This window comes from Alternaria hordeiaustralica (assembly GCF_023758085.1).
Source record: "Alternaria hordeiaustralica strain BMP 2776 chromosome Unknown scaffold_5, whole genome shotgun sequence".
Taxonomy (NCBI): Eukaryota; Fungi; Ascomycota; class Dothideomycetes; order Pleosporales; family Pleosporaceae; genus Alternaria; species Alternaria hordeiaustralica.
Genome location: NW_026056777.1, coordinates 79,264 through 105,415, shown reverse-complemented (window position 1 = coordinate 105,415; position 26,152 = coordinate 79,264). Strand labels below are relative to the sequence as shown.

General features: G+C 51.8%; 12 protein-coding genes and 1 non-coding gene across 13 annotated transcripts; 8 read left to right on the top strand and 5 right to left on the bottom strand.

The window, feature by feature from the left end:
* Positions 1–297: 297 nt before the first annotated feature.
* On the top strand, positions 298–1,160 carry J4E84_003379 (uncharacterized protein; the record flags this gene model as incomplete). Its single annotated transcript, XM_049385991.1, has 3 exons — positions 298–372; positions 449–575; positions 652–1,160. The coding sequence occupies 3 exons, from the start codon at positions 298–300 to the stop codon at positions 1,158–1,160; spliced, it is 711 nt and encodes a 236-aa protein (XP_049245840.1).
* Positions 1,161–2,641: 1,481 nt separating this feature from the next.
* J4E84_003378 (uncharacterized protein) lies at positions 2,642–3,860 on the bottom strand (the record flags this gene model as incomplete). Its single annotated transcript, XM_049385990.1, has 2 exons — positions 2,642–3,352; positions 3,405–3,860. 2 exons carry the CDS (start codon positions 3,858–3,860, stop codon positions 2,642–2,644), a joined length of 1,167 nt encoding a protein of 388 aa, XP_049245839.1.
* A 250-nt stretch (positions 3,861–4,110) lies between these two features.
* On the top strand, positions 4,111–5,030 carry HOB3 (BAR adaptor protein Hob3; the record flags this gene model as incomplete). Its single annotated transcript, XM_049385989.1, has 3 exons — positions 4,111–4,123; positions 4,176–4,272; positions 4,355–5,030. 3 exons carry the CDS (start codon positions 4,111–4,113, stop codon positions 5,028–5,030), a joined length of 786 nt encoding a protein of 261 aa, XP_049245838.1.
* Positions 5,031–6,085: 1,055 nt separating this feature from the next.
* Positions 6,086–6,328, top strand: J4E84_003376 (uncharacterized protein; the record flags this gene model as incomplete). Its single annotated transcript, XM_049385988.1, has 2 exons — positions 6,086–6,234; positions 6,280–6,328. The coding sequence occupies 2 exons, from the start codon at positions 6,086–6,088 to the stop codon at positions 6,326–6,328; spliced, it is 198 nt and encodes a 65-aa protein (XP_049245837.1).
* Positions 6,329–6,436: 108 nt separating this feature from the next.
* Positions 6,437–7,531, bottom strand: J4E84_003375 (uncharacterized protein; the record flags this gene model as incomplete). The annotated part of the gene is made up of 1 exon (XM_049385987.1): positions 6,437–7,531. One exon carries the CDS (start codon positions 7,529–7,531, stop codon positions 6,437–6,439), a length of 1,095 nt encoding a protein of 364 aa, XP_049245836.1.
* A 677-nt stretch (positions 7,532–8,208) lies between these two features.
* Positions 8,209–9,030, top strand: J4E84_003374 (uncharacterized protein; the record flags this gene model as incomplete). The annotated part of the gene is made up of 1 exon (XM_049385986.1): positions 8,209–9,030. The coding sequence occupies one exon, from the start codon at positions 8,209–8,211 to the stop codon at positions 9,028–9,030; it is 822 nt and encodes a 273-aa protein (XP_049245835.1).
* A 285-nt stretch (positions 9,031–9,315) lies between these two features.
* J4E84_003373 (uncharacterized protein) lies at positions 9,316–10,203 on the bottom strand (the record flags this gene model as incomplete). The annotated part of the gene is made up of 1 exon (XM_049385985.1): positions 9,316–10,203. One exon carries the CDS (start codon positions 10,201–10,203, stop codon positions 9,316–9,318), a length of 888 nt encoding a protein of 295 aa, XP_049245834.1.
* Positions 10,204–11,780: 1,577 nt separating this feature from the next.
* On the bottom strand, positions 11,781–12,604 carry YOP1 (ER membrane protein DP1/Yop1; the record flags this gene model as incomplete). The annotated part of the gene is made up of 5 exons (XM_049385984.1): positions 11,781–11,907; positions 11,957–12,014; positions 12,062–12,125; positions 12,217–12,432; positions 12,554–12,604. 5 exons carry the CDS (start codon positions 12,602–12,604, stop codon positions 11,781–11,783), a joined length of 516 nt encoding a protein of 171 aa, XP_049245833.1.
* Positions 12,605–13,644: 1,040 nt separating this feature from the next.
* Positions 13,645–15,997, top strand: J4E84_003371 (uncharacterized protein; the record flags this gene model as incomplete). The annotated part of the gene is made up of 4 exons (XM_049385983.1): positions 13,645–13,991; positions 14,037–14,351; positions 14,398–15,740; positions 15,801–15,997. 4 exons carry the CDS (start codon positions 13,645–13,647, stop codon positions 15,995–15,997), a joined length of 2,202 nt encoding a protein of 733 aa, XP_049245832.1.
* Positions 15,998–17,171: 1,174 nt separating this feature from the next.
* J4E84_003370 (uncharacterized protein) lies at positions 17,172–18,541 on the bottom strand (the record flags this gene model as incomplete). The annotated part of the gene is made up of 2 exons (XM_049385982.1): positions 17,172–17,951; positions 18,005–18,541. The coding sequence occupies 2 exons, from the start codon at positions 18,539–18,541 to the stop codon at positions 17,172–17,174; spliced, it is 1,317 nt and encodes a 438-aa protein (XP_049245831.1).
* A 2,743-nt stretch (positions 18,542–21,284) lies between these two features.
* J4E84_003369 (uncharacterized protein) lies at positions 21,285–22,422 on the top strand (the record flags this gene model as incomplete). Its single annotated transcript, XM_049385981.1, has 2 exons — positions 21,285–21,292; positions 21,459–22,422. The coding sequence occupies 2 exons, from the start codon at positions 21,285–21,287 to the stop codon at positions 22,420–22,422; spliced, it is 972 nt and encodes a 323-aa protein (XP_049245830.1).
* Positions 22,423–23,357: 935 nt separating this feature from the next.
* Positions 23,358–23,429, top strand: J4E84_003368. The gene has a single exon. It is a non-coding gene; the product is annotated as a tRNA-Ala (tRNA).
* Positions 23,430–24,406: 977 nt separating this feature from the next.
* Positions 24,407–25,280, top strand: J4E84_003367 (uncharacterized protein; the record flags this gene model as incomplete). The annotated part of the gene is made up of 4 exons (XM_049385980.1): positions 24,407–24,440; positions 24,490–24,560; positions 24,610–24,824; positions 24,875–25,280. The coding sequence occupies 4 exons, from the start codon at positions 24,407–24,409 to the stop codon at positions 25,278–25,280; spliced, it is 726 nt and encodes a 241-aa protein (XP_049245829.1).
* Positions 25,281–26,152: the final 872 nt, after the last annotated feature.

Genomic DNA, 26,152 nt, shown 5'->3' with positions numbered 1-26,152 from the left:
CGCGAGTTCGGAAGCGGTGACTTAGGCTCCTGCCGAGGGGCGGACTAAGTGATCCTTGTTTCGGCGAGAGCATTCGATCATGCAGCGCCTCAGCCGACCGACTCCCTTAAGTACAAACTCTCGCCCTTCCGCCGCTCTCTCACTCCTTGCACAAACCACCAGGACGTTCTCTCTACCCACACTCTCACTTTTACACGTAGACAACACCCAACCGACCGCCTCGGCGAATACAGTACTGTTCCTGCACCCCCACGAACACTACACGCCTCAGCAAGGACCCCGGACCGAGAAGGCAACATGGCGGAAATGGCGCAGCGGATACTCATGAACGAGTTCAAGCAGCTCAGCAAGGAGAAGTGGACAAACATCGAGGTGCGTCTTGGTGACATTCCCTCCAGAGTCACAGTCCTAGTGGCGATGCAGGAGCACCGAGCTAACCACGTCACAGCTCATCAACGAGAACGTCTTTGAGTGGAGTGTCGCCCTGATAGTCATGAACGAAGAGTCCATGTACTACGGCGGCTACTTCAAGGCCAAGATGACCTTCCCTCGCAACTACCCGCATAGCCCGCCAGGTACGTCACTGCCAATACGCGGTTCCAGGGATGGAAGGAGTCGCGAAGCGCAGGGCAGGAGCTAACAGTTTACCAGATTTCAAGTTCATCCGCCCGCTCTACCACCCCAACATTTACCCCGACGGCCGCCTATGTATCTCCATCCTCCACCCACCCGGCGATGACGAGATGTCCGGCGAGACTGCCGCCGAGCGCTGGTCACCCGTGCAGCGTGTCGAGACGGTCCTGATATCCATACTCTCTCTGCTTGACGATGCCGAGGTTTCCTCACCCGCTAACGTCGATGCGGGAGTCATGCTGCGCAACAAGCCCGAGCAGTACAAAGAGATGGTCAAGAAGGATCTCGAGCTGTCAAAGGCAGACATCCCCACGGACTTTGTCATGCCAACGCACGAGACAGCGTGGAAGAAAGAGAAGGACGAGGGCGAGTTTGACATGAGCTGGGAAGACAGCGATGCCGAGAGCCTGGACTTTGGTGGCAGCGAGAGCGACCCGGACGAGGACCAAGAAATGGATTCCGACTTCGAAGGCGATGACGATGATGCTGAAGATGATGAGGACGCCGATACCCCCATGAAGCGCTAGACGTTGCCCATGGACTGCAACTCTGAGCCCCTCATCATGCGAATGTCTCACATCCGCATGCCAGGGCTACTTAAGGGTGGGTCCCCAGCGTCTGAAGACGATTCGGGTTCTGACACCCTTATCCTTGTCCCTTCACCGACAGTATCACCTACCTCAACACTCCTCTCTTGGTCATCATCCGATCCGACAGCCCCTACTCCATTTCCCCCTCACCCCCGTCCAACGATATGGTGGACACTCGCGCACTAGGAACTGCGCATCGCCCTCTCACCCCCTTGCCCAACTTTCCATTCCTCGGTTTTCTTCCACGTCTTCATCATAAGCGCGGCGTTCGGTTTCGGCATGGTATTCATGGCGTTACGCCTGCAACGGGCTTTCACGCCTAGGGTTCGGTCACGGTTAGGACGGCATCTACACTGCATAGGAACGGAGTTCTTGAATCATCTTTTCATCATGCGTGGCATGGCTACTTTGGGCTTGCAATTGGCGGCGCAGTGGCTGCGTATGAATGGCCGTAGACTAGGGAATGCATGAATTACATACACATTGGCATTTGCAATCTCTCTTGCGCGATGCACACACTTGAGTTGACGCAATACCAGTGTACATTAAAAGGTTAACTGCTCCACTTCATCCATTCGCAGGCCTCCGGTAGAGTACAAGGCATCTATTGACCCCAATGTCAATTGCTTCCCTTCTATGAATCCTGAAAATCTATCTTATCCTTACTGACCTTCTCAAGCACCGCAGGCCAGTCCCTAATGTCGACTCTAAAGTAACTAAACCCCGACTTCTGTAAGTGCTCAGTGATGTGAGCTTTGTTGACGCCCTTGCAAAGCGAGTCTGGACATAAAGCATCCTTATCAGTTCCCAACTTATCACACGAACGGCAAGACCACGTCTTTTCGGTAGTATTTTCTCCGGGAACCCAGCCCTCTTCACTGAGTCGTGATCTGAGGCCTTCGTCGGGCGGCGGATTCTCGCTCAAGTGGTCGCGGACGTTCTTGGCGGTAGTGATGATATCAGCGGGGGATGTACTTGCTGGTGGTACAAGAAGATATGTTTTGTGTTCCGACACTGATGTTCCATCTGGCATCTTGATGCAGTGTCTGTGGGTGACTTGTGGTGGAGTCACTGGGGAAGACGTCGGTACAGATGGACTGTACTCTAGAGGTGTAGATGTGAGAACTCGGGTTTGATTTTATGTTCGATGATTGGTGTATCAACTGGTGGGAACGGTGCTTGTAGAGCGCAGTATGAATGTAGAGGTATGCAGAACCGATGAAGAAGTTGCTGCATAGGCATATATACTAGCGATGACTCGAACTTGTATTGGTCCGTGGGATGTTGTACAGTGACCATCATGACATGCCCAGGCTTCTGGAAGACGGTGCGTGGGTTGTGTCACCCTTTGAAGACATCGTAGCATACACTGGACTCTCCAGTCTGACAGTCATTTCATGGAATAAACACTCGATGGCTCACCACCCGATGCCCATGGCATTCCTGACTCTCTCCATAGTGCTCTCGGCGATTCTCTCTGCTCTTTGCGCTCCTTCTTCTGCATGCCCTATAAGCTCCTTCTGATCTCCACTCATCAATTCCTGGTAACATTCTCTTGTATCCTTGATGCCGAGATCAACGGTATCGGCGACCTTCTCCTTCAGAGCGCGCATGCTCAGACTTTTCAAGTCATTCGCTAGATCTTCCGGCGACACAGCGAGCGACTCATCGAAATGATACATCAAATCCACTAGGTTTGACACACCCGGTCTGGTTTCGCGGTCATAACTCACTCCCTCTATGGAGTCTGTCAGTGCCGTCTTCAACTTGGCATGTATTTCCTCTTTTGAGTCTGTTATCAAAATGCGACTCTTCGGTTTCGGGTAGCTCTTGCTCATCTTTTTTGTGGGCTCAGTCAGGCTCATGACTCGTTTGGCGGGACTCAGAAGTGTTTGTGGAACAGTCAAGAGAGAGTCTGACTCCGAATAGACGTGGTTAAAGCCACTGGCCAGCTCGCGCGTGAACTCGAGATGCTGTGCTTGGTCTTCACCGACTGGAACGTGGGTCGTGTTGTAGAGGAGGATGTCGGCGGCTTGCAGGACCGGGTACGAGAAGAGACCGAGTTTGAGGGCGTCTTTGTTGTTGGAGGGATCGAGAGGGGATGCATTGGATGGGAGGGAGAGCTTGCTCTAAGACAGTGTCAACATCATGCCTCCTAGGTCTACTTTCGCGGTTGTATACCTTCCACTGGGTCATCCGTCCCAAATAACCCATGCTTGCACCACAACTTAGGATCCACATCAACTCTGCATGCTGCTTCACGCTACTTTGCGCAAAGATGATACATCTCTTCGGATCAAGTCCTACTGCCAGCAAACTAGCCAGCATCTCTTTCCGCCATCTTGCCAATTCGCTCGGATCTTGTTTTATCGTAATCGCGTGCAAATCGACTATTGAGAAAAGAAGCGTTGTATCCAGAGATGCCTCATCTTGCAGCTTGACCCATTGCCGCAGTGCGCCGAGATAGTTTCCAAGATGCGGTACGCCGGTGGGCTGGATCCCCGAGAATATCACCTGCTTCTGGTTCTTGCCGGCATTCTGTCTCGCTGGCGAGGCGATGGAGTACTTGCGCAGGCAGCCTGAGCATACACGAAAAGGTGAGGGCGCTGCACGCTGCAGCGGTCGAAGTGAAAACATTGAAGTCAGGTCGTTGTATCAAAATCGGAATCGCGGTTGCTCAGCCACCAGAAAGCGCGGCCGGGGTCTTGTAGCGTCGTCATTGTGGCACTGCCGCCCGCCAACAACCACTCGACTGCGCCCAACCACGGCCTCCTTCTCCATTCACGCTACTCTCCCCGCAACACCACGACTACCACCCACGATCCCAGACCTCACTCACCTCACTATACATACCGTCGCCCGGAAGTAGAGGGACTACAGCGCAATCATGTCTTGGACCGGTAAGGAGCCCCTCGACGATCATCCAGGAAGCCGCCGGCTCACCAGACGCAGGGTTCAAGAAAGGCGTCAATCGCGCGACGACGCAGGTTCTTATGAAGACTGGCCAAGTCGAGCGCACAAATGACCGCGACTTCGAGACTGAGCAGCGGTACGCTCTCCAGCACACCAGATGCATACTTCATACAAGAATAAGGCATCCCACCGTAATACCACGACTAACATGACGCCAGCCGGTACCGTACTATGGAGACCGCCGCGAACAAGCTGCAAAAGGAAGCAAAAGGCTACCTCGACTCTCTGCGCGCCATGACCGCCTCACAAATGCGCATCGCCGAAACCATCGACGCCTTCTACGGCGACGCGGGCACCAAAGACGGCGTATCGCGCTCCTACAAGCAAGCCGTTACCGACCTAGACGCCGAGACGATAAAAGCCCTCGACGGCCCCTACCGAACAACCGTCCTAGACCCCATCCAGCGATTCTGCTCCTACTTCCCCGACATCAACGCCTGCATCACAAAGCGCGAACACAAGCAGATGGACTACGACCGCATGCGCGCGCAAGTCCGGAAGCTCACCGACAAGCCTGACAAGGATGTCACCAAGCTACCGCGCGCTGAGAAGGACGAACAACTCGCCAAGGCCGCGTACGATCAACTCAACGATACCCTCACAACTGAGCTGCCCCAGCTCATCGACCTGCGAGTACCATACCTAGACCCCAGTTTCGAGGCGCTGGTCAAGATTCAGTTGAGGTTCTGTGCGGAAGCGTACTCAAGAATGGCGCAAGTGCAGCAGTATCTGGATGCGAACACAAGAGATCAGTATGCACAGGGCGAGCTGGATGCGCGGGTGGAAGAGGTGCTGCAGGAGATTCGGGACTTGAGTATTGCGGGCACTGTCTAAGAGCTGGAAAGGAGAACATGTTTTTCCTGTATCGTACATGGTAATTTCTGTGGCGTCAGACTCGTTGGTTTTGCGGCATTGGTTGGGTTGCGTAAGGACAGACGATGGAGTTCAGCAGTGCCTCCACCTCCCTGTAACCATTGGCTTTATAAGGCGCTCGATTTCATGATGATTCGTTTACCTCCACTGCGTCATGCCGCACTGACATGCAAAATGAATTGAGTCTTCAGACTTACTCTTCGTGACAGGAAACGCCAACAGGTTACGGTGAAATGGTTTTGTTCAACGTAACTTTTCTGACTCAGAGTCATTGGGTCCCCGTCTAGAGCCAGTAAAAGAGTCAGTCTCTGCCACAGACGTGTCTCACTCCATTCCTTTCTCTTATGACAGCTTCGTTGACACATATTGGTAATATAAATTGTCTGCCGGATTGGTCTTCTGATTGGTATCCTACACACATCCACCGCACCAAGCTCATTGGTGCAATATCCTCATTTGGTATCACGCAATCTACTCTTTCAATGGCCCGCTACAGTGAACCAGAATATCAGGAGGATCGCTGGAATGAAAGACCAAGATTGTTGCGATCGCCTCCACCCGGAGAATATCTACCGCATCGACAAGGGAGATATTCCTCCCCTTCACGAGAAGCAAGCCGGATGCGATCACAAGAAAGATATTCAACGTCCCCACGATACAGATATTCACCGCCCTCGTCCGAAGATCATCCACCGTCCTCACGAGAGAGATACCGATCGCCACAGTCACCGAGATCCAATATCGGAGACCCGATTTCAAAAGATGAAGCTTTCGATTGTGTCGACTGTCCAGCCCTATTTAAAGAAGATAAAGTAGAGACGACTTATATGGGGCCTCATGACCAAAAATGTACCACATGTGACCGGCCCAAGAAGTGGAAATACTGGAGATGCACGACATGTCGGTGGACTTGGCGAACGACAACGCTCAGATGTGAAACGGGGGCTGGGAAAGGAAGCCGGCTGCAGTGTGAGGGACTCAGCCCCGAAACCCCCTGGTTTCTGCTCTTTGCGGAGATGAGAGACGAACGCAATGCACTGGCTAAGCAAGTCGCAGAGTTGGCGGGGAAGGAGTACAAGCCCAAGAACTTTGAGCGCGAGCTGGAGGATCTGGGTATTGTTGAGAAAGATGGAGATTTTGGCGAAGAGGAAAAGTTGCTGTTGGAGTGGAGGGACTGACCGTTCTGCCGTCTAAACATCAAACGTCATAGCATGAAGGTTCAGGAGGAGGGGAAGGTGAAGCAGATTGTTATAATGTAGAGACTAGATCTTGTGCAAAAATGCACTTAGTATTGCACCGCAAATACGGCCACAAGCCATTTGTGCGTTCAGCTGATTGCACCTGCGGTGACGCTTTTGAATATATGCTTAAGATGGAGTTTTTCCGGTCCTGTTACAAGTCTCTGCGATGAACTTGATATCCTTAAACACCTTGGTGAATGGCTCGAGATGGCCGTTGAATACATATGACGCGTCAAGTTCAGGCTCCTGGACACCTTCCGACAGTTCCACAGTGACATCCTTCTCCCAGCCATCCGCATAACGAGCCTTCTCCCTCTTGACGCTCACTTTGACACTCCTACCATCCACCTTTTTGACTCTACCAGCAATTCGAAAGCAGCACCCGCTGCTCGGTTCGACAGTCTCCGGATCCTTGAGAACGTCGAGACTCTTAGGCCAGCCCGTCAGAGGGGAAGACCCGGTAGCAAGACTTCCACTGAAGCGATAGTGCCCGTATACCAGAGGCTTCAGATTCTCTGCCCACACCGTGTCCTGACCAGTAATTGTAACGTAGACTTCAGTGCTCAGAGGAGATTCCCACGGCCAACCACATGGCAGTATCTTAAAAGGATCGAAGTCCGAGCCACCCATTCCGAAGTCTGTAAAATTCCGCTCGACGCGTATGACCGTGGCAGTGAATGCTATGTGTATCGGACTTAGTCTCTTGGTGAAATGAGAATCGTCCAGCGCCTCTGCGAAGTCTTCCAGTTTGACAGTAGGTGCGTTTTGATGAGACGCGCTGACAACGGCCCGATCGGTCGCTTCCCAGAACCTGCAGCTGCTGCTCCGTTCGTTCATCTTGATCATGCCTTGATTCGGAACCATGGCCTCGTATTCGTATATACTGGGACCACCTGGCTGGTCGTTGTCCAGAAGTCGTTCTAAGCTTGAGTTTCGTTCCAACCAGGATTTCGGTAGGTCGCGCAGACCAGCTCTCAGGGCAGGATTGTTCTTAAGTATATCGTTCCGACCTATCATCCCCTTGAAGACGATGAAGTCTTCGATATAATCATAGTCTTCATCGTATGCTTCTTGTATTGTCTTGCCTTTAAATTTACCGAAGGTGAAACGGTAGGGGCCGCGGCTCTTGGGTGCTGCGCGCGTCTGGGTACGTCGCTTCTTTGAGGACTCGGCATTGGAGGATGCGGCTGGTTGTCGCTGTCGCTTGACGCCGGAGCTCATCGTGGGTATCAGAAGAAGTCGTTCGCTTGAATACGAGATCGCAGAAAGGCAAGAGGAGAATTTTGCAGCATTAAGTTCGGACCTGGAGAAGAATAGTCAAGCGCTACAAGCGAGGGAATCTCGATCGCATAACACGGTATGCATATGAAATTGTGCCGCAACTTAAGTAAGGGTACGCGGCTCGAAGTTACGCGCAACGCGTCGGCGATGTAGAGCACCTGCACGACGCGTGGCTAAACCACAAACAGTGATACGCCCTGGAGAAAGCAAATGGAAAACGAAGTCGCCAAGGAGCTTTTGGTCAACACTTGAAGACACTACCGCGACACGATTTGACCTCGAGAGGGTCGCATGCGGAGAATGAGACTAGTCGTCCTCCCATGTGCACGGCTGTGACAGCCGTTTGAAAGTGGGGGCTGACATGGCCCGAGCGTGTGCTGCAAGGATCCCTGAACGTGTCACGGTGATTACCATTCTACCTGCGTCACCTACCTTCCACTCGTAAATTGCATGTCGTCCCTCAATGTGCGACACTTCGAATGGAAATCCCGCGCTGTAATCGATGATGCTTCGTGCTGTCGTTGTAGCTATCGCCTCAGTGTGCTTGCGAGACCATCAAACAAGTCGCAGACACCAGCCCCAGCTATTTGCTCTGGTGTTTGAACAATGAAGACATGATGGAAACGAGGAGCGACCTAGCCGGTGGCTTTAGAGCTTTATCGAAAGACTTTCTCAACTCGCAGTCTAGTTCCCTGCGCGAAGCCATGCGGAAGAGGGGGATTCATCCCCATGACATCGCGGACGCTCTCTTGGTAGAGGGACAAGATGATCACGGGAACCTTTGGAATATCACAAAATGGGACAGGGTAATCGCACAGAACGTGGGCCCTGAGTTTGAGCAAGTCAACATAGGAGGCTCACTGCCGACCACGATAATGTTCACCGGCACCATCGTCAGAGTAGAGCAATGTTGGGCCGACGAAGGCGAAGACGGCCTGATGACTTTCACGATACTGCCATGTGGCTTTCCCCGGAGCGAAACCATCAAATGCCACTTCATCTCTTCAGCTACTGCGCCCTTGTACGAGGAATTGCCAGATATGCTCTATAAAACGTATAAAGTCATCGGCAAGTTCTGCAGTCCCGGTCTCTACAGCAGCATCCACGACATCAAGAGCATCGAACTGGCGAGGAATCCAGAACCTGCTAGTCTGAAGACTGGCATCTGCTGGAAGTTTGAGGGCCGCGTCACCTATACTTGCATCAAGCCTTTGTTCGAGTCCGTCTTAGTCACGTACCTTGAGGTTGATCGTGATGCACGATTTCCTGTGTACGCCAAATTGTTAGAAGGCGCGCCAATACCAACAGTCGGGAAACTTTATCGTGCAAAGGGTATCACAATCCCGGAAGACGTCAGTGAACATGGTCTAGGAGAGACCACTTATTACGCTAAATGGCTTGAAAAGCTTCCGGAGCCTAATCCTAGCAAGGCAATCTAGCACAGACACTGATAAGCGAGCAAATTGAATTCTGTGGGAAAAGAAGAGATGACATCTTCAAAAGTTTTATTAATGCCCTAGGGTGGGTTTCGTTCGCATCTTTCTGGAGGAGAAAATATAATACCAACAAAGCATAACCTTGAAAGAAACACGAGCAAATTTGTGCCACCCATGTCCGTCCCGATTGAAAGCGTATCACGAGCACCTTGAACGCTCTTCAACCTTTTCACACCCCCTTCTCAACATCCGTACTGTAATAGATCCTTTCCATAGTTCCCTAGCGCATTATGTCCAGTCCCGCTCCCAAGCTTCTTCATCAATAACACCCTCGTAGTAGACTTCAACAGGAGGTTCTCCCTCTTCCCATTCTCGTGGCTCCCGCCTTACATCGTACAGGACGACGCTGTGCTTGCCATCGTAATCATTTTCCTCTCCAATGACAGAGTATTCTTCGTGGATGTCCTCGGTAGAGTCCATACAAGGACCGACATGCTGTTGCATTTCAACTCCTACGTCTTTGAAGAAACTCCGGAAGAACGGAGTTTCTTCAATCGGAGCATCTACCAACGCGACATACACTACGATAGCATCGTTGGACAATCGGGGAAAAGATAACGAAGGAGCCTTCTCAGGATCGTGCCGAGCGAAATACATGGCCGCGGAGTTGGCAAAGTTGGCAATGACCTCGCATGCTCGCTCGGAGTATTGGTGGTATGGCCAACCCGTTTTGCCATATTGGTCTGCATCCGATTTCCGCATGATTTTGTCCACCTTCTTTACGCTGACTTTCTTTGATCTGGCTTCTTCGCACACTCTGCAAATTTTGCTGATAACCTCACTGTTACCGTCCATTTTATCCCATGACCGTTCATTAACGATGATACGGGGGACTCGCATTGCTTGCGGGACTCGCTGTGCTTCAACGATAGATTTCATCAGATGTGCAGCCTCCGCACAAATTGCTCGACACGTGAGATGAATGGGCGTTATGGATTCGTAGTTCGTGATGGCAACGTATCGATTCACGAATCGAAAGCGACGTTGGCAATCTGCCGCATATTCGTAGATCATAAGACGCAGCTCCTTTGGTAGATCGAGGAAGCGGTCAAATGACCGGGGCCGACGTGGATTTAGCGCAAGTTCTTCGTAGTACTCCCGTGTGTCTTCGTTCATGTCGTCGCTGTTGCAGGTATCGGAGTGTTCTTCCTCAGAGTCGGACGATGTTGAAGGTGTATCGCGCATGGCTTCAGACCAGATTGCATGAGCCTCAGAACGGATTGCATCAGTCTCAGAACGGATTACAGCAGTCTCAGAACGGATTGCAGCAGTCCTGGAACTAATTACAGTGGTCCCAGAACGGATTACATCATCCCAAGAGAGGGATGCTTCAGTCCTAAAAAGGGATGCATCTCTCCAAGAAAGAGATGTAGCACCCCAAGAAAAAGATGCATCATTCCTAGAAACGGATGCAGCAGTCCTGGAACGGATTGCAGCAGCCCTGTAACGGATTGCAGCGTTCTTAGAACTTATGGCAGCAGTCCTAGAACGGATCGCAACAGTGGTGGTTCTAGAGTTTGAGTCGTTGTCGGAATTCGAGTTGTTGGAAGTCGAGTCGTCGGAAGTTGAGTCGTCGGAAGTTGAGTTGTCGGAAGTTGAGTCGTCGGACATCGAGTCGTCAGTAGAATCCTCACTAATGGTTGCGGGATGGATGGCGGTTAGGTGTCTCAGGAGGAGCGGTCAAGTCCCCTGATGGAACCCAGGCGGCTGTCGCGAGCTAAGGTCATTACATAATCAGAGCCACTCGGGTCTTATTGGTGCCAACCTAACAAGCCAATTTCCGGCCCCACAATCCCGAGGTCTGAGGAAATCTGTAATCTTGGCTCATCAGCGCGGCACGATGCCTGAGGCCATTGAATAAGCGGTTCACAAACCTATGTATGCCTTCTTAGCGCCCGTTCGGTTGCAGTCTGTGTAATGATGGTAGATATTATGACGACACAATCAAACACCGTGATGACAGGCATGAAGTTATCCAACCTGGCTTATTGTTTACATCTAAGACGAGTTAATCTGCACTTTTCTTGGACTCATGATGAACAGGAGTATGGGGATGCCGTACACGATCTAGCTGCCAAAGCCGAGTGCGTCTGGGACAAACGTTAGTTGTTTGACCGCAATGTACATCCCACCACTAAGGATCGTAGGCAATGTAATGTTGCTGAGTAGGATAGCACAACGGTATCCCAGTCGCTACGGATAGCCAGCAACTTCAGATCCATCCATGATAGCGTATGGTTCTTTAGACAACTCTTGTACTTGAGTCATCAGGAAAGTCGCCGAAGGTTCCTTTCCGTAAACATGAATATGAGACCTTGATTGAAAATGGTAATGAATATGTAATTGGTTCTAGCCAGAGGGCTCGCCCAGACTCGGTACATCATATTATTGCTCGCAAGCGATTCACCAAAACCCACTGCCAAAGACCACAACTTCCTACCCGATTGGTTCCCTTATGGGCAAATGATCATGAAACGTAAGGATGCCTGCCTCTTCTTTCGTACGTCAACCCTGTCATGAACGCTATCCGTAGCTCGTAAACCATTGTCCATGCAGCGTTTCCAAGCTGCAACAGCCGCACACCTTGAGAAGCTGGGTCTCTCATGCACAGCAGAGGTTATATCCCGAACTTCGTCCTTGTCATTATCGTCTAGCCGTGCGACTGCCAGAAGAGTGTTATGCTCGCGACTGCTCTACGAGGCATGAGGCTTGCCAGCTGAGTCGGCCTTGGCACGGAGGTCGGCAGCGGTGGAGCCTGTCGCGGAGAAGTAGCGCGAGAAGACGGGCTGAAGGAATGAGCGGAAGACGATCTGGGCACCACTAGGGAGTGTAAGCTTGCATTAATGTGCGCGACGGGGCTGCTACATACGCAGTCTGGGGAAGAGACATCCAGAGGATAAGGACAAACTTGAAGGTGTAGTAGAAGGCTGCGGACGTCAGTTGCGGATCATGCAGACGATCTGGCTGTACTTACGGAACCAGTAGACGGCGTTCACAGCGCTCTCGAAGACGGTCAAGAAGGCAAAGGTAACCCAGTACTGCGGCATCACATTAGCCCCATCCCAAGTTTATGGTGGACACAATTTGGCCAGCTGTCTTGCCAGCGATAAGAAAGCGGGGTACACATACAGTCAACCACTGGGTGTCATCGACCTTGCTGGCGCTGAAGAGAGCCTCGAGCGAGTAGTAACCGGGAATGATGAATCCAGCAATGTTGACGAGGAACTCTCCGGCAATGTTGAAGAAGATGAGGAAGAAGTAGAGACCAGCGAGACCAAGGATCATGTAGACCTTGGGGACCGACGTCTGCTTCTCAAAGTTGTTGAGTGCGGGGTACTTGGACAGCTGGAACACAACATCGTCAGTAAACGTGGCTTCATATCAAAACCATTGCTTTTCCTGTCGGAATCGTCGGGACAAGGCGTATTTTGACAATTGTGCCTTGTGCAGAAGCGAGAGCGCTTACCTCTTTGTCGAGCTGCGACAGCTGGGCCTGGGCTCTATCCTGGACAGACATGTTGAGGGCTGTTGGGAGGTTGGGTGTGATGGGTTGCGAAAGGGTGGGATGCAACGGGTTTTGGTTGAAGAAGCAGAGGGGCTGCAATGTGTTCAGTAGGTAGGGAGGAGCAGGAACGTGGAGCCTGGAGATTGTGGGATGGAGGAAGTGGGCTCGTCATCGCTAAATACGTCACCGCCTTTCACGAGCCAGCCAGAACGCAGCAATGGCATGCCGATGAGACAAGATCGCGTGCATCGGTCCAGCCGTTCGACGAAGCCGTATCCCGGGCGTTGGTAATGTCGCATTCACCTGTCTCTTTTTCCTTTACATTGGCAATTAGAGAGTAGTGCGATTGCACGGGCATTATGACGACTTGCACGTGACCGTTGAGGTCCAAGCGCGCCGGCCAGTCTCCGTTGCTGCAGGCGTGACCGAGTTCAGACGGAAGCGTAAACATCCAATTCCTATCCCACAACAAACCCGCTCGAGGGCGACCGACGACGCCTACGACCCTTGTTGGAGCCGGATATTCTTCTGCGGAGCATTCTACCACGTTGGTGACATCCTATCTGCCGGAACAACGTGTTGAGCTAGTCCCTGGCCCAAACAAACAAACCCGCCAGCCCCGAAAACAGCTGCGACTCGAGCTACACGCGAGCAGCGCCATCAGCCTACTCACGACACCTTGGTCTTCTTGGGATTACCGTCGCGTACTTTAGACACTCTGCCGACTGTGTTGCCGCCTCCTCAGCGCCGTTGCCATCGCATTGTTTTGGTGTAAACATACGGAAAATCTGCCAGCCGGCGTCCGCAACATGACCGATATCCGCCGGTCACGATCGAATACGTCAATGTCTACGAGAAGCAATCGTCCTCTTTCACGCGCGTCGACGACGAGCGTGCATTCGTTCGAGCAATTCCAACAACCGCAGCAACCGCGGCCCAACCAATTTCCCCAGCAGCCGCAGTATCATGCTCCATTCACTACCAGTGAAGCGCTACAGCCTGCATTACTCCAGGCCGCGCAACAGGTCAGCGCGCAGGACCAGCTTATCAATATGAGTCTAGAAAGTGTTCAGCAGTATCTTGGTTACCCAGCCGACCCAACCGCGTCTCACCCTCAACCGAACGGTCAGCCCGCACAACCCGATCACCATGCCTATCAGAACTCCCTCTCTCAACATTCACAACATTCGCAACAACACAGCTTCATGGCGCCGCCGATGGATACGGAGGACAAGAAAAAAAGGCCGTCGACCTCAGGTGCCGCGACCAACGACAAGGAATTGCGCCAGCTGCTCAACCAGAACGAAGGCCGCAACCTCAAGGAGGTCGCAGCTGAGGTCATTCAGAATGACAGAACATCCAAGGCAGAGAAGTCGAAACAACTGTTCGCCATGTTATGGTAGGTACTTCGCCTCCACGCAGGAACAGTGCTAACGCGCCCCAGGTTACAGTCTGTCTGCCGTGTTGCGAAGACGTCAGTGCCGCGCAACCGCGTCTACTCCAAGTACGCAGAGCGCTGCGGCACCGATCGCGTTATCCCCCTGAACCCAGCATCTTTCGGCAAGCTCGTTCGCGTCATTTTCCCCGGCATCCAGACCAGACGCCTCGGTGTTCGCGGAGAGTCTAAGTACCATTACGTCGATCTCGAACTCATCAACGACAACGACAGTGGCGAAGAGGCACGTCGGGGCAGCAACGGCCCTGCTGCCCATCATGCTATGAAGCGTCAGGCTTCTGGAACACCAAGACTCAACCTTGAGTATGTGCCTTCCACAACTTGGTGTGTCAATTGCTAACAGCTTCAGTGCTATCCCCCGGTTACCTGCAGACAGCGCACATTTTCCACCACGAGAGGCACGCGTGGAGCCGCAGAACACTTACTACACTCCAGCCTCGTCCCGCGGCGTCTTGTTCACCGACATCTACTCGTCCAATTTCTACCCATCTCACGCGCGTACCAAGACGTCGTACGAGCACGAGCTCAAGTTTCCAACGCCAGATATCCTTGAAGCTCCAGATGCTTTCGTAGTCGAATTGCCAGACATTAAACCCTACTTACCAGCGCGTACCGATCCCGATTCCGCCGATAATCTCGTCGCCATGTACCGCTCACATGTCGTTTCGCTGGTCGACTCAGTGCGATACTGCAAGGAGAAGCAATTCTTCCGCCTCTTTGGTACTTTCCACGGGACATTAACTGTGCCAGTGCAGAAGTTGTTCGCTTCGCCCGAACTGGCTCCATGGATCAAGGAGTGCGACTGGATGATGTACCAGAAGATGATTCGCAACGTTTCCCAGCTCACCCTTCAGGTAGCGCCACCGGCAGTATTAAAATTCCTCGATAACGTTGCAAAGACGTTACATGCACATATTGCCGCAAAGTTCGCGCCGCTGCCCATACATGTACTCGAAGCAAAGCTGGAACCCGCTACATTGTTCGCACATCTTCTCCGACAGATGCTTCGTGTGAATTCTGCTGCACACGCAGCAGCCGTCATGCTCACCGCAGAGAGCCATCGCACCCAGATGTTTGCTGACTGGCTGGAGCACGTCAACATCAAACGCATCATTGCCAACGAATTGCCCGCCTCCTGTGCGCACGAGGAGGTTTACAACATCCTAACTACCGAGATCCGCTCGATGCTAGGCCCGCTACCACAAGAGATCCAATTGCCTTCCGGTACCATTCATCGCGCAGCATATCCCGACCCACCCGCAGATCCTTCAGAGTCCGTCATCGATCGTATCGCAGCATTCTTGACACAATTGCCGTCCCGCTTTCCTGGCGCACACGCTCGCACGATCATGCACTGCATCAGTGCGCTTGGTTCGGCCGCCATACGCGAGATCACCGTCGAGAATGGAATCAGTTTCCAAGGTTGGTGGCTCACCAAGGTCTTCGTGGATGAGATGGCGCAATGGTTAGCATCACTAGGTGGTTTTCTAGGTCATTCCCCCCCAGACTGGAGCTCGTCCAACTACTCGCCTGTAATGGGTGAATCCCTCAATGCGGCCATGACGAACGGTGGCAGCGGCAGCAACAACGAGAGCAGGTATAGCAGCCTGGAAGCCGACTTTGGACCAGATCAATCCTTCATCTCCAACGCTAGCCATGTCACCATCCAGGACAATGGGTCAAATCAGGAAGGTGAGTTTATTCATTCACAACTTAGCCTCACATGGTAGTTGACTAACGCAAGATCATCAGTCAATGCTGGACGATTTACTCAACCATCATCACAATACAACATGAGCTTTCAGTACGAGTACGACATGAACACTTCCCAACAAGAGCCAAACCATGACGATAGTGGTATAGGCCTCGGCCTCGGCGTACAGGAAGACGGCATTGACGCCAAGTTTGCGTCTCATCTATCTTCAGCTCTTTCGCAGAGCGTCAGCTAGTCTGACGTCCCTGTCTTTCAGATATTCTGATACTTTTGCCCATGCGTTTATGACGCCTCTGAAGTCACGACTAACGACGAACCGTGCCCGACATGGCCTGTTAATATCTCATAATTCTTTGTACTTTAGGATTGCGTACGCACTCACGGACCGGTGTTTACGGGAATAGTTCGGCGTTTCCATCTTTGCATTTTGGGTTTGCAATACAGGCGTTTGGAACGATATACCGCCTCTATGGCCTGGGTCCGGTGTTAGATGCAACTCTGCGGTTCCTCTACGCAGTGTTGAATTGAATTGAATTGTTTCATCGTTACAGACGTTCACAACCGCCTTCCACAAGAGCTTCGCGAAACTAAGGCTCACCCCTTTCGCCTCTGAAACGATAGGTGGAACAAGTGCATAATGCTGTACCAGCCTCTTTAAGTTCGATTGATCACGTCCTGTCAAGACCCAGCGGAATTAGAAGGTACTTTCTCACAGCGAGATTTCATGTCAGCTAACAGCACAAATGTGGTCACCGCTAACACCAGACGGCCTACCAAGACAAACCTCATCTCCGTTTACTCCGTTAGACCTACATCGCCTGTTCCCGATGTCTGTCCTACATGTACTTTGTAGTTCCTCTCCCGTTACACTCGCTGACATAACCATCTGACCTCTGAAAACGGTCAACATCGGCACTCGACCGCCGCGGCTAACGCAACCCGATCAAAATGGCTCGTCGACCTCCTCAGTCGCCTGACCACACTGATCTACAAGAAGGAACTCGATCTCTGATATAAAATCGTGTGTCGATCGTGACCGGTCGTCGCACGATGATGGATCACACGATGGACTCTCACCGCTCGTTCATTGGGTTTCAGGAGTCGCGATCACCTTGGCACAGAGTCTTTACCTTTCGTTCTGTGGCGATATGTTAGGATAGGGGAAAGATCACTGCAGTTGTGCTCGCGTGGACACTTTTAGCAAATGCAGCCGAGAAGCGCAATGCATCATGATAGGAGACAGGACGGGACTGTTGTGTAAAGTATGATACAAATGTAAGATTTCGTTACACGGAAAGGATCCCTGCTAACGGTAGCCTGTGTGGCTAACAAGCACTAGAAGACAACAGAATATTTACTAAACCCCTTCATGCGCGGCGCCGCGAGCATGAGTAGACACCACGACACTCCTACTGCCTGCCCCGTGTCCTCCTTCTCCTATGGTTCCACGTCGCGCAGACGTCCTTGTTGGCACTAGCATCCAGTCCTGCTTTGGAGGTGGGTACCCAGTTCTTGTAGATCAGGTAGCTGTAGTCCCATCGTGGATCGTTGAGCTGTGTCCTCCACGTCCAGAAGATCCAGCCCTCAGTCTTCTCATACAGTCGCTGCTGGGCAATGAACCAATCCTTGTAGAATTGTGTTGTGGAATCGAGCTTCCAGTCAAACTCGGTGCTGTACTCGTTGTTGACGGTGAGACTCCATTCTTGGACGATCTTGGGGGTGTCGCCGTCGGTCAGGCGGTTGTCAGTGTGGCATGTGTAATACATGTAATCGCCCTGCTTGGCGTCGGCATTGATCGCCGTCACAGCTCCGCCGACGTAGTTGTGATCGTCAAAGATGACCTTGGAGTCTGATGGGAGGTTGGATTTGGGGTTGCCGGCGCCCCATAGAGAGTCCATGAATTGGACGTGAAGACGCTGGTCGTCGGGAATCTTAAGAGAGTTCTCGGCGTCTCGGACAGCCTTGAGGGCTTGTGGGTAGTACTTTTGCGTAAGAGTGTCTTTCTCGGCTTGGGGCATACCGCCCTTATCACGCGATGTCTGCGGCTCGTTCACGACTTCAATGATACCGACTGCGGCCTTGTATGAAGGAGTGTTGTGAATACGCTTGGTCATCCATTCAAGCCACTTGGCTGCGCGGTCGTAGTTGGCTTGTGAAAAGAATCCTGGAAGATACGCTTCAGGGAGACACTGTGGTGGATGTTAGAGTCGAGTCGAGGAATACTGGAGTGTTGAAGGCTTACCTGTCCAGTAAATGCATCGCCGACCTTTTGCGAACCGGGAGCGCCGTGGAGGTCAATAACGACGAACATGCCCAGTCCTGCAGCCTTGTCGATAATATCGTCAAGATACTTCAGATTCATCTCGGGGAAGTGCTCGCTGCTATCCACTAGGCTGTGAAGACTCCAATATCCAATCGGAATGCGAATTGTGTTCAAACCAGCATCGTGCATGGATTGAATCATGCTTGGTGTGATCCAGCGAGCGTAATGAGCGTCGAATGCATCATTCGCTTGAGACTGTCCAAGCTTGTTGACACAGTCAAACTCGGAGCAGGAGTCACCGCAGCCCATCTCTGACCACTCTTGATTCATCATCCATGGTTCCGAGAGTAGCCATCCACCGAGGTTGACTCCTCGAATCTTCGGACTAGGAAGATCTGGGGCACGTTTGCTCAGGTCGCCGGTGGTGCGGTTGAAGGCAGCAAGATCGCGGTCCGCGGGCATCCATGCCTGTGCGCCGGCCGCGAACAAGCAAGCCAAAAGAGACGAGCTCTTCATTGTGAGGAGGATGCAATGATTGGTTGCAGTAACGAAGTTGCTTTTCCCAGCCTGAAACGAAAAAGGGTGCCTGGAATGGAGCTGCTGGAATGAATGTCCAGTTGCTTGACTGTTACACTGTGCGACCAGAGGACTATTTAACTTATTCACGGGCCTTCAGCTGATCGTACTAGACGGCACGTAGTTCACTACATCGTGAGTCTCCAAGAGGCAAATTGCGAAAGGGGCCCCTAGCTGACGACAGAGGCGCAGCCCAGTCACCCAATCCGAGATACTTCACCGGTCCCGCGTTCAAGTTGATGGAGTCGCTAGCCCCCAAATGCAGTCTTCTGTCCGAAGATCTTTCGAATAACCTGTAAGCCACTCTAGTACACCAGGGGTAGCGTTCACGATGTCGTACGAGAACATGTAATGAAGTCACATCGTCCATCCGCGTTTGTGTAGACTAGTCATGGTAGTAGTGAAGTTGATGCATAGCACACTGTTAGTATGATCAGGCGGCCACGGGTTCTCTGCAAGGTGGATCGAAACGGCTCGCTGGCTGGGGGTTTGCCTCGTCGCCTGACACCATGGCAGCTTCGTAAGATTCGGGGAGAGTATGAGGGGCTAGAATATATTTTAGTATTTGGACAGTCAGCGACCTACTTTAGGCCATATGAAGAAGGAGGTGTAATAAATGTTTTCCGGCTAGTCCCAAGTGCGAAAGCCAGAGACTGAGATATAACTCTCATTCGCTGATAGCAGGAGGAGTGGAAATTACAAGGGCCTAGCCGAACCGAGGCGGTCTCAGAAGAAGAGGCGGAAATAAACAAGTCCAAGAACCGAAGGCTTTCGAGCAGTTGGCCCTTCACCCTGACCTGCGAAGCGGCCCGGCGCGCGGATCCTTACTCGAACTGTCAACACACCCCGCTAGTTCAGACTCCTCCGACTACTCTCCATTCAGGTAGAAAGTCTGGGGACAGATGCATACTGGAGGCGTGACCATGTTGTTAACGCGATGTGATGACGTGCGAAACTTATCGTCTCTTCTCAGCCTCGCAACTGGGTTACGTCTGCCTTGCTGACCATCGACCCCATATGCTTACCATGAGCCATCGTATTCGGTCGCCGGCACTGTCCTTCCGCGGCGGGCCGTTGTGGCGTTAGGATCCTGAGAAGTTCTCGTATTTGCGGTGGAGAACACATAGTTCAGCAAGCCATGTCTGTGGGAAGGTTGCCTTATTCGCAGCTTAACGGCTGCTGCAAGCCGTCCGTCAGCCGGGTATGCAAGCTTCCTGCAGCATCGTCCGGAAACGTTCGTTCTTGACTTCAGCCACATATTGTTAGTTCCCACGGCATGACTGGGGAAGAATGCTTCCAACTGCCTCGAATCAGCTCAAGTCTCAAACGCGCTTTGGTTGACGATTTTAGTTTCGAGTAACTTGCCTAGGAGTCATCTTCACCAGTCAGACCTCTGTTGCGGTCAACAAGGTAGTCTAGAGTCACGCGCCTACAGGACCTCCTCCGTGGAAAGGTATCCGGATCGCCATGGTCGTTGGCCCCTAGCGTTCATCAGCGGTCTCGTGTTCGCGTTGTGGGGCGTAAAGATGTCGAGCGTTGGCCTCGGCAGATTTGCAGGTGTATCAATACCACCCTTTCGCAGCGTCGCGTTAGCCGCATCAAGGGTAGTTATTTACAGTGACACGGATGGCCCCTGCAGATGGGCGCTTGGGTGGATTTCATGGGGAAAGCAAGGCTAATCAGGCAGGTTGGACGTCCCTGCGCTGTGTGACGTCACTTTGCTTTTGGTTAGAGCTTTGCCGATCGAGACCGAGCCGAATTTTGAGGTCTCCCTCCACGTGTTCTGGGGTAATCCAGATACCTGGTACGGGGATGGCGAAGTCGATCAGGGAGCGAACTAATATAATTTGTAAACGTCGGGCATCATTCGACGACACTTTACGCCGTCGGACTGCGACGGTTGCGAGCGTCCTTCAGAAATACTTAGGTGATCGAGCTATCGTCATCGTTCCTTTTGTCCAGGAGTTTCATCATGAGTTATCCATCTGGGGTGTCGGTTGGCTTTATTTAGCTTTCTTGCCACACTCCCAGGCTGTTACTACTGAAGGGGCTGAAGATCAGCAGTAGTTCTTATTTCGCTCGTTCACAATCTCCTACCGATAGTGGTGATTTTGATATAGATCAAAGAACAACGCAAGCGATAAAGAGTCTGGTGGTGCTCCTGGACTAGGCTGATCTCCTTTCTGTAACGTCTTTGATAATTACTAGCGCTCAATTTGCCATCATCATTAAGAGTGCGAGACTAATGTTTGTCGTCCGCTTGGAAGAACGTTGACGTGAATAACAAATGACTCGAACAAACAAGACGACGAAACGAGGTAGTATACGAACTGTCACTAGAGTACACAGTATTTTTGGATGTTTGTTCCGGATCTGGGCATATGAGTCGAAAGGCTAAATCCACTTTTCATGGCTGTCCAGTGTTGTTGCGCCGCTCCTTCATTGTACAGGAGACTGATGTCTGGGGCTTATTGGCTAGTCTGATACTGTAAAGGTTTATTGGTGTCTGCTTTCGAACAGAAGTGTAGCGCGCGGTATCTCGAAAGTTTGCGATGACAAGATCATGTAGAGTCTCGCGCTCTCGTGACCCGGCCGATGCGCCGGAGAGCAAACCCACGACAGATATATGAACACCAAGGGCTGCAGTAATGAATAAGACAACTGTACCTTGACTGCTTACCAAATGGCGCAGTCAATGCGTCGGTCTACTCTCGTGGCGATACCCCGCTCGAGTATATAAATAAGCCTACCATCCGGGACCAAATTGAGTCTCTAATACACAGAATAATCGACTGCAAGTGCACTTACCGGACTTACCCACAGTTCTACCAAGTCTACCTAGCGCGTAAGTATTCAGTGGGTTTCGTTCTTCTTTGCAAGAGCTCATCAAGGACTGCGGAGGCTTCGATGATCTAAGTGCGCAACCCACGCCCTTCTACTACACACCGAATCCTGCCTCACTTCACCTTCAGTATACGTACGCCATTGGAAAGATTGCTGATAGTATCCAGGACATGGCGAACACTCCGTTTCCGTTCGAAAGACTACCAGCCGAGCTGCGCACTGCCGTGTACAAAAACCTCCACTGTACCACAAAGTACGCAATAGCGCGACGAGACGATATCAGAACGCCGGTGATTGTCGTCAGATTCTCTTATATCGAACGCGCTATAGTCGCTGTGTCAAAGGCAATCCGAAACGAAGCTGAAAAGGTCATCGACGAGGAAACCCAGAAGTGTGGCCCGGCTCAGCTCATCGCAGACTGCGATTACTTCCACTTCGTCCCTGAGGTCCTTGCCGATATTCGAAACGCGCGAACAGGCTATGTCCCACCGAACATGGGACTGGCCGATGACGAGCGTGAGAATTTCGACACCATATTCACCCGCAGAAACCTGGTCGAGCAAGTTCGGATGGACGCGGTTATGTATCAGATGTGGACGCGCCTCGCAAATCTATATCTCAAGACGAACGAGCGAATCGAGGTCGGTGTCTGGATTGGGAACGATGCCGCTTGCGAGAAATTTGTGGAACTCCTCCCCTCTGCCATCGACGACATCATCAACCCCCGCTGGGACGCGTCCGACTCCGGCATGTATCGTCCCAAGTTCGCGGTGACAATTGAATGCTCAGAAGAGGTTGACGCAGATGTGGAAGACATCGTTCAGGATTTCAAGGATGCGCGTTTCGAGGTTAGCGAAGACCTGGAACCGGAAGAGATGGAGTCAAGATGGAGCCTCAAGACCTTTGACGGAGTGTTTGAAGAGAAGGAGCTGTCGAGTGACGAGTCTAGCGAAGATTCAGATGGGGAGTTGGACTAAATCGAGGATGAAAGAATGGGTGTGGATTAAATGTGAAATTGGACAATGCGATAGATAGAGAAAACTAGATGGGCTACCAGAGTTGATCTGACGTCTGAACATAAAGCCAACATCCATGGATGGCTACATTTGACTTTTGACATAAGACACGCTGTCTATTTATCGGCGGTGAAGTGTGAGTGGTGAAGATGAGTCTCAAAGGTTGGAGCTTGGCAGGTGCCAGGCAGCTACCGACGCCAATCCACCTAGCTCCCCGACGTCCACCAACCACCTGCATCCCCCACGCAACTCCATCGGAATCGCGATCGCTCGTCGCACGCGACTACTACAAGGCGCGTTGTATCGCGCGAACGGCCTCTCCAGAATACGCCAGCTGTATACGATATCGAAGGAATGTCGACCTTTGTCGCAAACAGCTATGCGCACCTGCTGCATACAGTGCAATCTCAGCAAGAACGACCACCGTTACTTATAAACACGGAGACTTTATGAAACCATACCATTGCGACATGCAAGCGTTGCGATGCATCATTGCCAGCTGGGAATAGCCAAGCGCAGTGGGTTCCACTCGCCCGAAAGTTCGGCGAACCGGCATCAGCGCGACCGCATGAAGGACTGCGTACTCAAACATCATTGGCCATGGCGATGTACCCAACGAGCAACACTTTGGCTCACGACAACTCAATGATTGTAGTATCCTATCTGTCGTCCTCTTTAACAGCGGCAAACGAATCATCGACATTCCCGCTACCGGGACATGCCGTAGCATGGGAGGGAAGCCCCTATCCGTCCCACATAGACCAGCAAGTCCGTTCGCGCCGCCGTCGTTACCCGTCACCGCTCACGCTGCGCAATATAAACATATCTGTCTGGCAAACCTCCATCAATCAGCGAATCAACAATTCGCTTCAAATTTGAGCAAGATCTCAACAACCGGGCTTGTGGTTTAGTGGTATAATACTCCCTTAGCATGGGAGTGGTCCAGGGTTCGATTCCCTGCAAGTCCATCTTTTTGCGCTCGTCGCCGTCGCGGGGTGGCTGTATGATGCCGCCGGCGTTGATTGCTGAAGATGAATTTTCGATTTTTTTGACTATGTAAGTGGATTGTGCGCACGAAAACATTGGTTGAAGGAGCAAGTGGGCAAAATACTACTCACAGTCTTACGACGCACGCTGTACTTCGCTCCAATTCTGGGTATGTGATATAAGTTCCGGTACCAATCGATTACCTCCACCGTTGGGTATGAATTCGCATCACGTTGGAACGATTTTACAGTCCACTTGCTACTCGAAGCAATACAGGCCCAAGGAAATGACATGGCGATTGGTGTTTGAACGAAATTGCGCGACTGGAAGCCAGCCATCAGTCGTGCAGGTGCTTCAAAGTGCTTGTTAAAGCTATCAAAGGGTCTCAACATGCTCAGTACACCATGGCTTTCTTCCCAAGCGTTGCATACGGCTCAGCGTTGGAACATTCGCGTGTTCGTGATGGTATTGCTGCTGTGCAAAGCACTCACAGCGGGTTCTGGCAGCGCCATTGTTACGCAGCTTCTCGAGCGGACCTCGGAGTGAATTGTGAGACCATGAACGTTCGATCGGAGCAACTGTGCTGCGACCCCGAGTCCAAGAGAGGCATTCTACTCTCCAGTTGCGGGAGTTTGCTAGGATACGAAGGATGTTGATCAACATCGGACCTGAAAACGAAGCGACTATCCCCCGTTAGGAGTATATTGATTACTGACGAGTAGCATACACTCGCTAGTTTGTCTTGCAATCATTAAACCGAGTTTTCGGGGGACCAACTACGCACCAGCGAGACACTACACCATTCGGCCGAAAACTCGGCCCTCCCTCTCGTATAAGAGAAACAACATGGCGGTACAAATGTCATCACAAGCACTTAGCAACACGAATCCTTTCAATCAAATTAACATCAAATACCTTGTCTCTATCCATTCCACCGAACACGTCCCCATTGCCCAAAATGGTCAAAATCGCAATCGCAGGCGGTGCTGGAAGTAGGTTTCCCGCGGATCATACCCACCGGATGAACTAACATCTTTCCAGACGTAGGGCAAGAGTGCATCGATGCTCTTCTCGCCACGAAGAAGCACGAGATTGTGATTTTCACACGCAAGGTCATTACCACGTGTCTCTCACCTTACTTGATTCTGACACATCTTCCAGGATGTCCCCGCCGAGACTACCGACTCGCCCGTCAAACTAGTGAAAGCCAACTACGAAGACGTGGCTGAACTGACTAGTCATCTACAAGGCGTAGACGTAGCACTATCTTTCATCGCGCCACTGGACCTGCAACAAGGGGTTACCTTCCAGGAGAATCTCATCGATGCCTCAATCAGGGCTGGTGTAAAGCGTTTCGTACCCAGCGAATGGGTCTCGTAAGTCATTGCAATCGCCCACTCTTCTGCGCTTGCTAACCATAATCTAGATCCACCTTGGAGCACACGCCGTGGTATTCGTTCAAGGACACGATACGCGAATACCTAGCCGAGATCAACAAAGACAGAAAAGTCATCGAGTACACTCTTTTCCAGCCTGGTCTCTTTTCCAACTACTTAACCGTTCCATACAAGTCAGCCAAACATCTCACGCCGCTCCGGATGATTTACGATTTCGAGAATCGTAGGGCCATCATGCGAGAAGGCGGGGATGACGATACCATCGTCTTGACTACGGTACAAGATCTCGCCGGCGTTGTCGCGCGGGCAATCGATTACGAGGGCGAATGGCCGGTCGTGGGCGGCATTCGAGGCTCGCGCATCTCCATCAAGGAGCTCATTGCTCTTGGCGAAGAAATAAGAGGTCAGTCCTTCGCCTTCTTCCAGCTCAGATGAGCCGTGCCGCTGTCTGCTTGTTTACTAATAAGATATCACAGGTGGACCCTTTGCCATCGAAAGACTCTCCAACGAGGACTTGAAAAACGGGAACTGGACTGCCTCCTGGTTACCGGAATTTGAACATAATGCCGTCCCACCGGCGATGGCTGGGGAGATGGCAAAAATGGTACTGATTGGCTTCACTAAGGCTTTTGGGGCAGGTGCCTTCGATGTGGGAGATGAATGGAACCGATTGTTGCCCGATCATGAGTTCACGGATGTGAGGACGTTTTTGCGCAAGGCATGGGAGGGGAAGCCGTGATAAGACAGTCGAATGAACCATGTTGCGCAGCCGGTCTTCGGGTAATGCGATGGCGTAGACTAACTGCAGCAGTAGTAAGTTTCTAATAGCGAAAAATGTACTGTCTCTACTGTGTAACCCGTCCGGAGCTTTCGTCCGAGATTTCGGCCGAATACCACTACCCTACTGCACCAGCGACTCTTGTCACGTCCCTCCCCAACCTCCTTCAACACACAATCGAATATGCACGCGTCCCCCTCCCCTTCACCTGAGACTAACTCCCATGAAGATGAAAGAGCGGCGAAGCGGCGTAAAGTACGTAAAGGTACTCAAAGTTGCTGGGAGTGTAAGAAACGGAAAGTCCGATGCATCTGGGCATCACCCACCAAGTCCAAATGTAGTAACTGCGTGCGACGCAAGACAGACTGTGTTAGTCAGGAGTTTGCGGATGAACCGAATGAGAACAAGAGAGGAGATGCTGGATTAGAGACGCGTTTGGGTCGGGTGGAGACGTTGCTTGAGCGACTTATTGGATCGTCGACAGACAGGCGCCACGACATTGCTGACGAGTATCCGGGAGATGCAGACC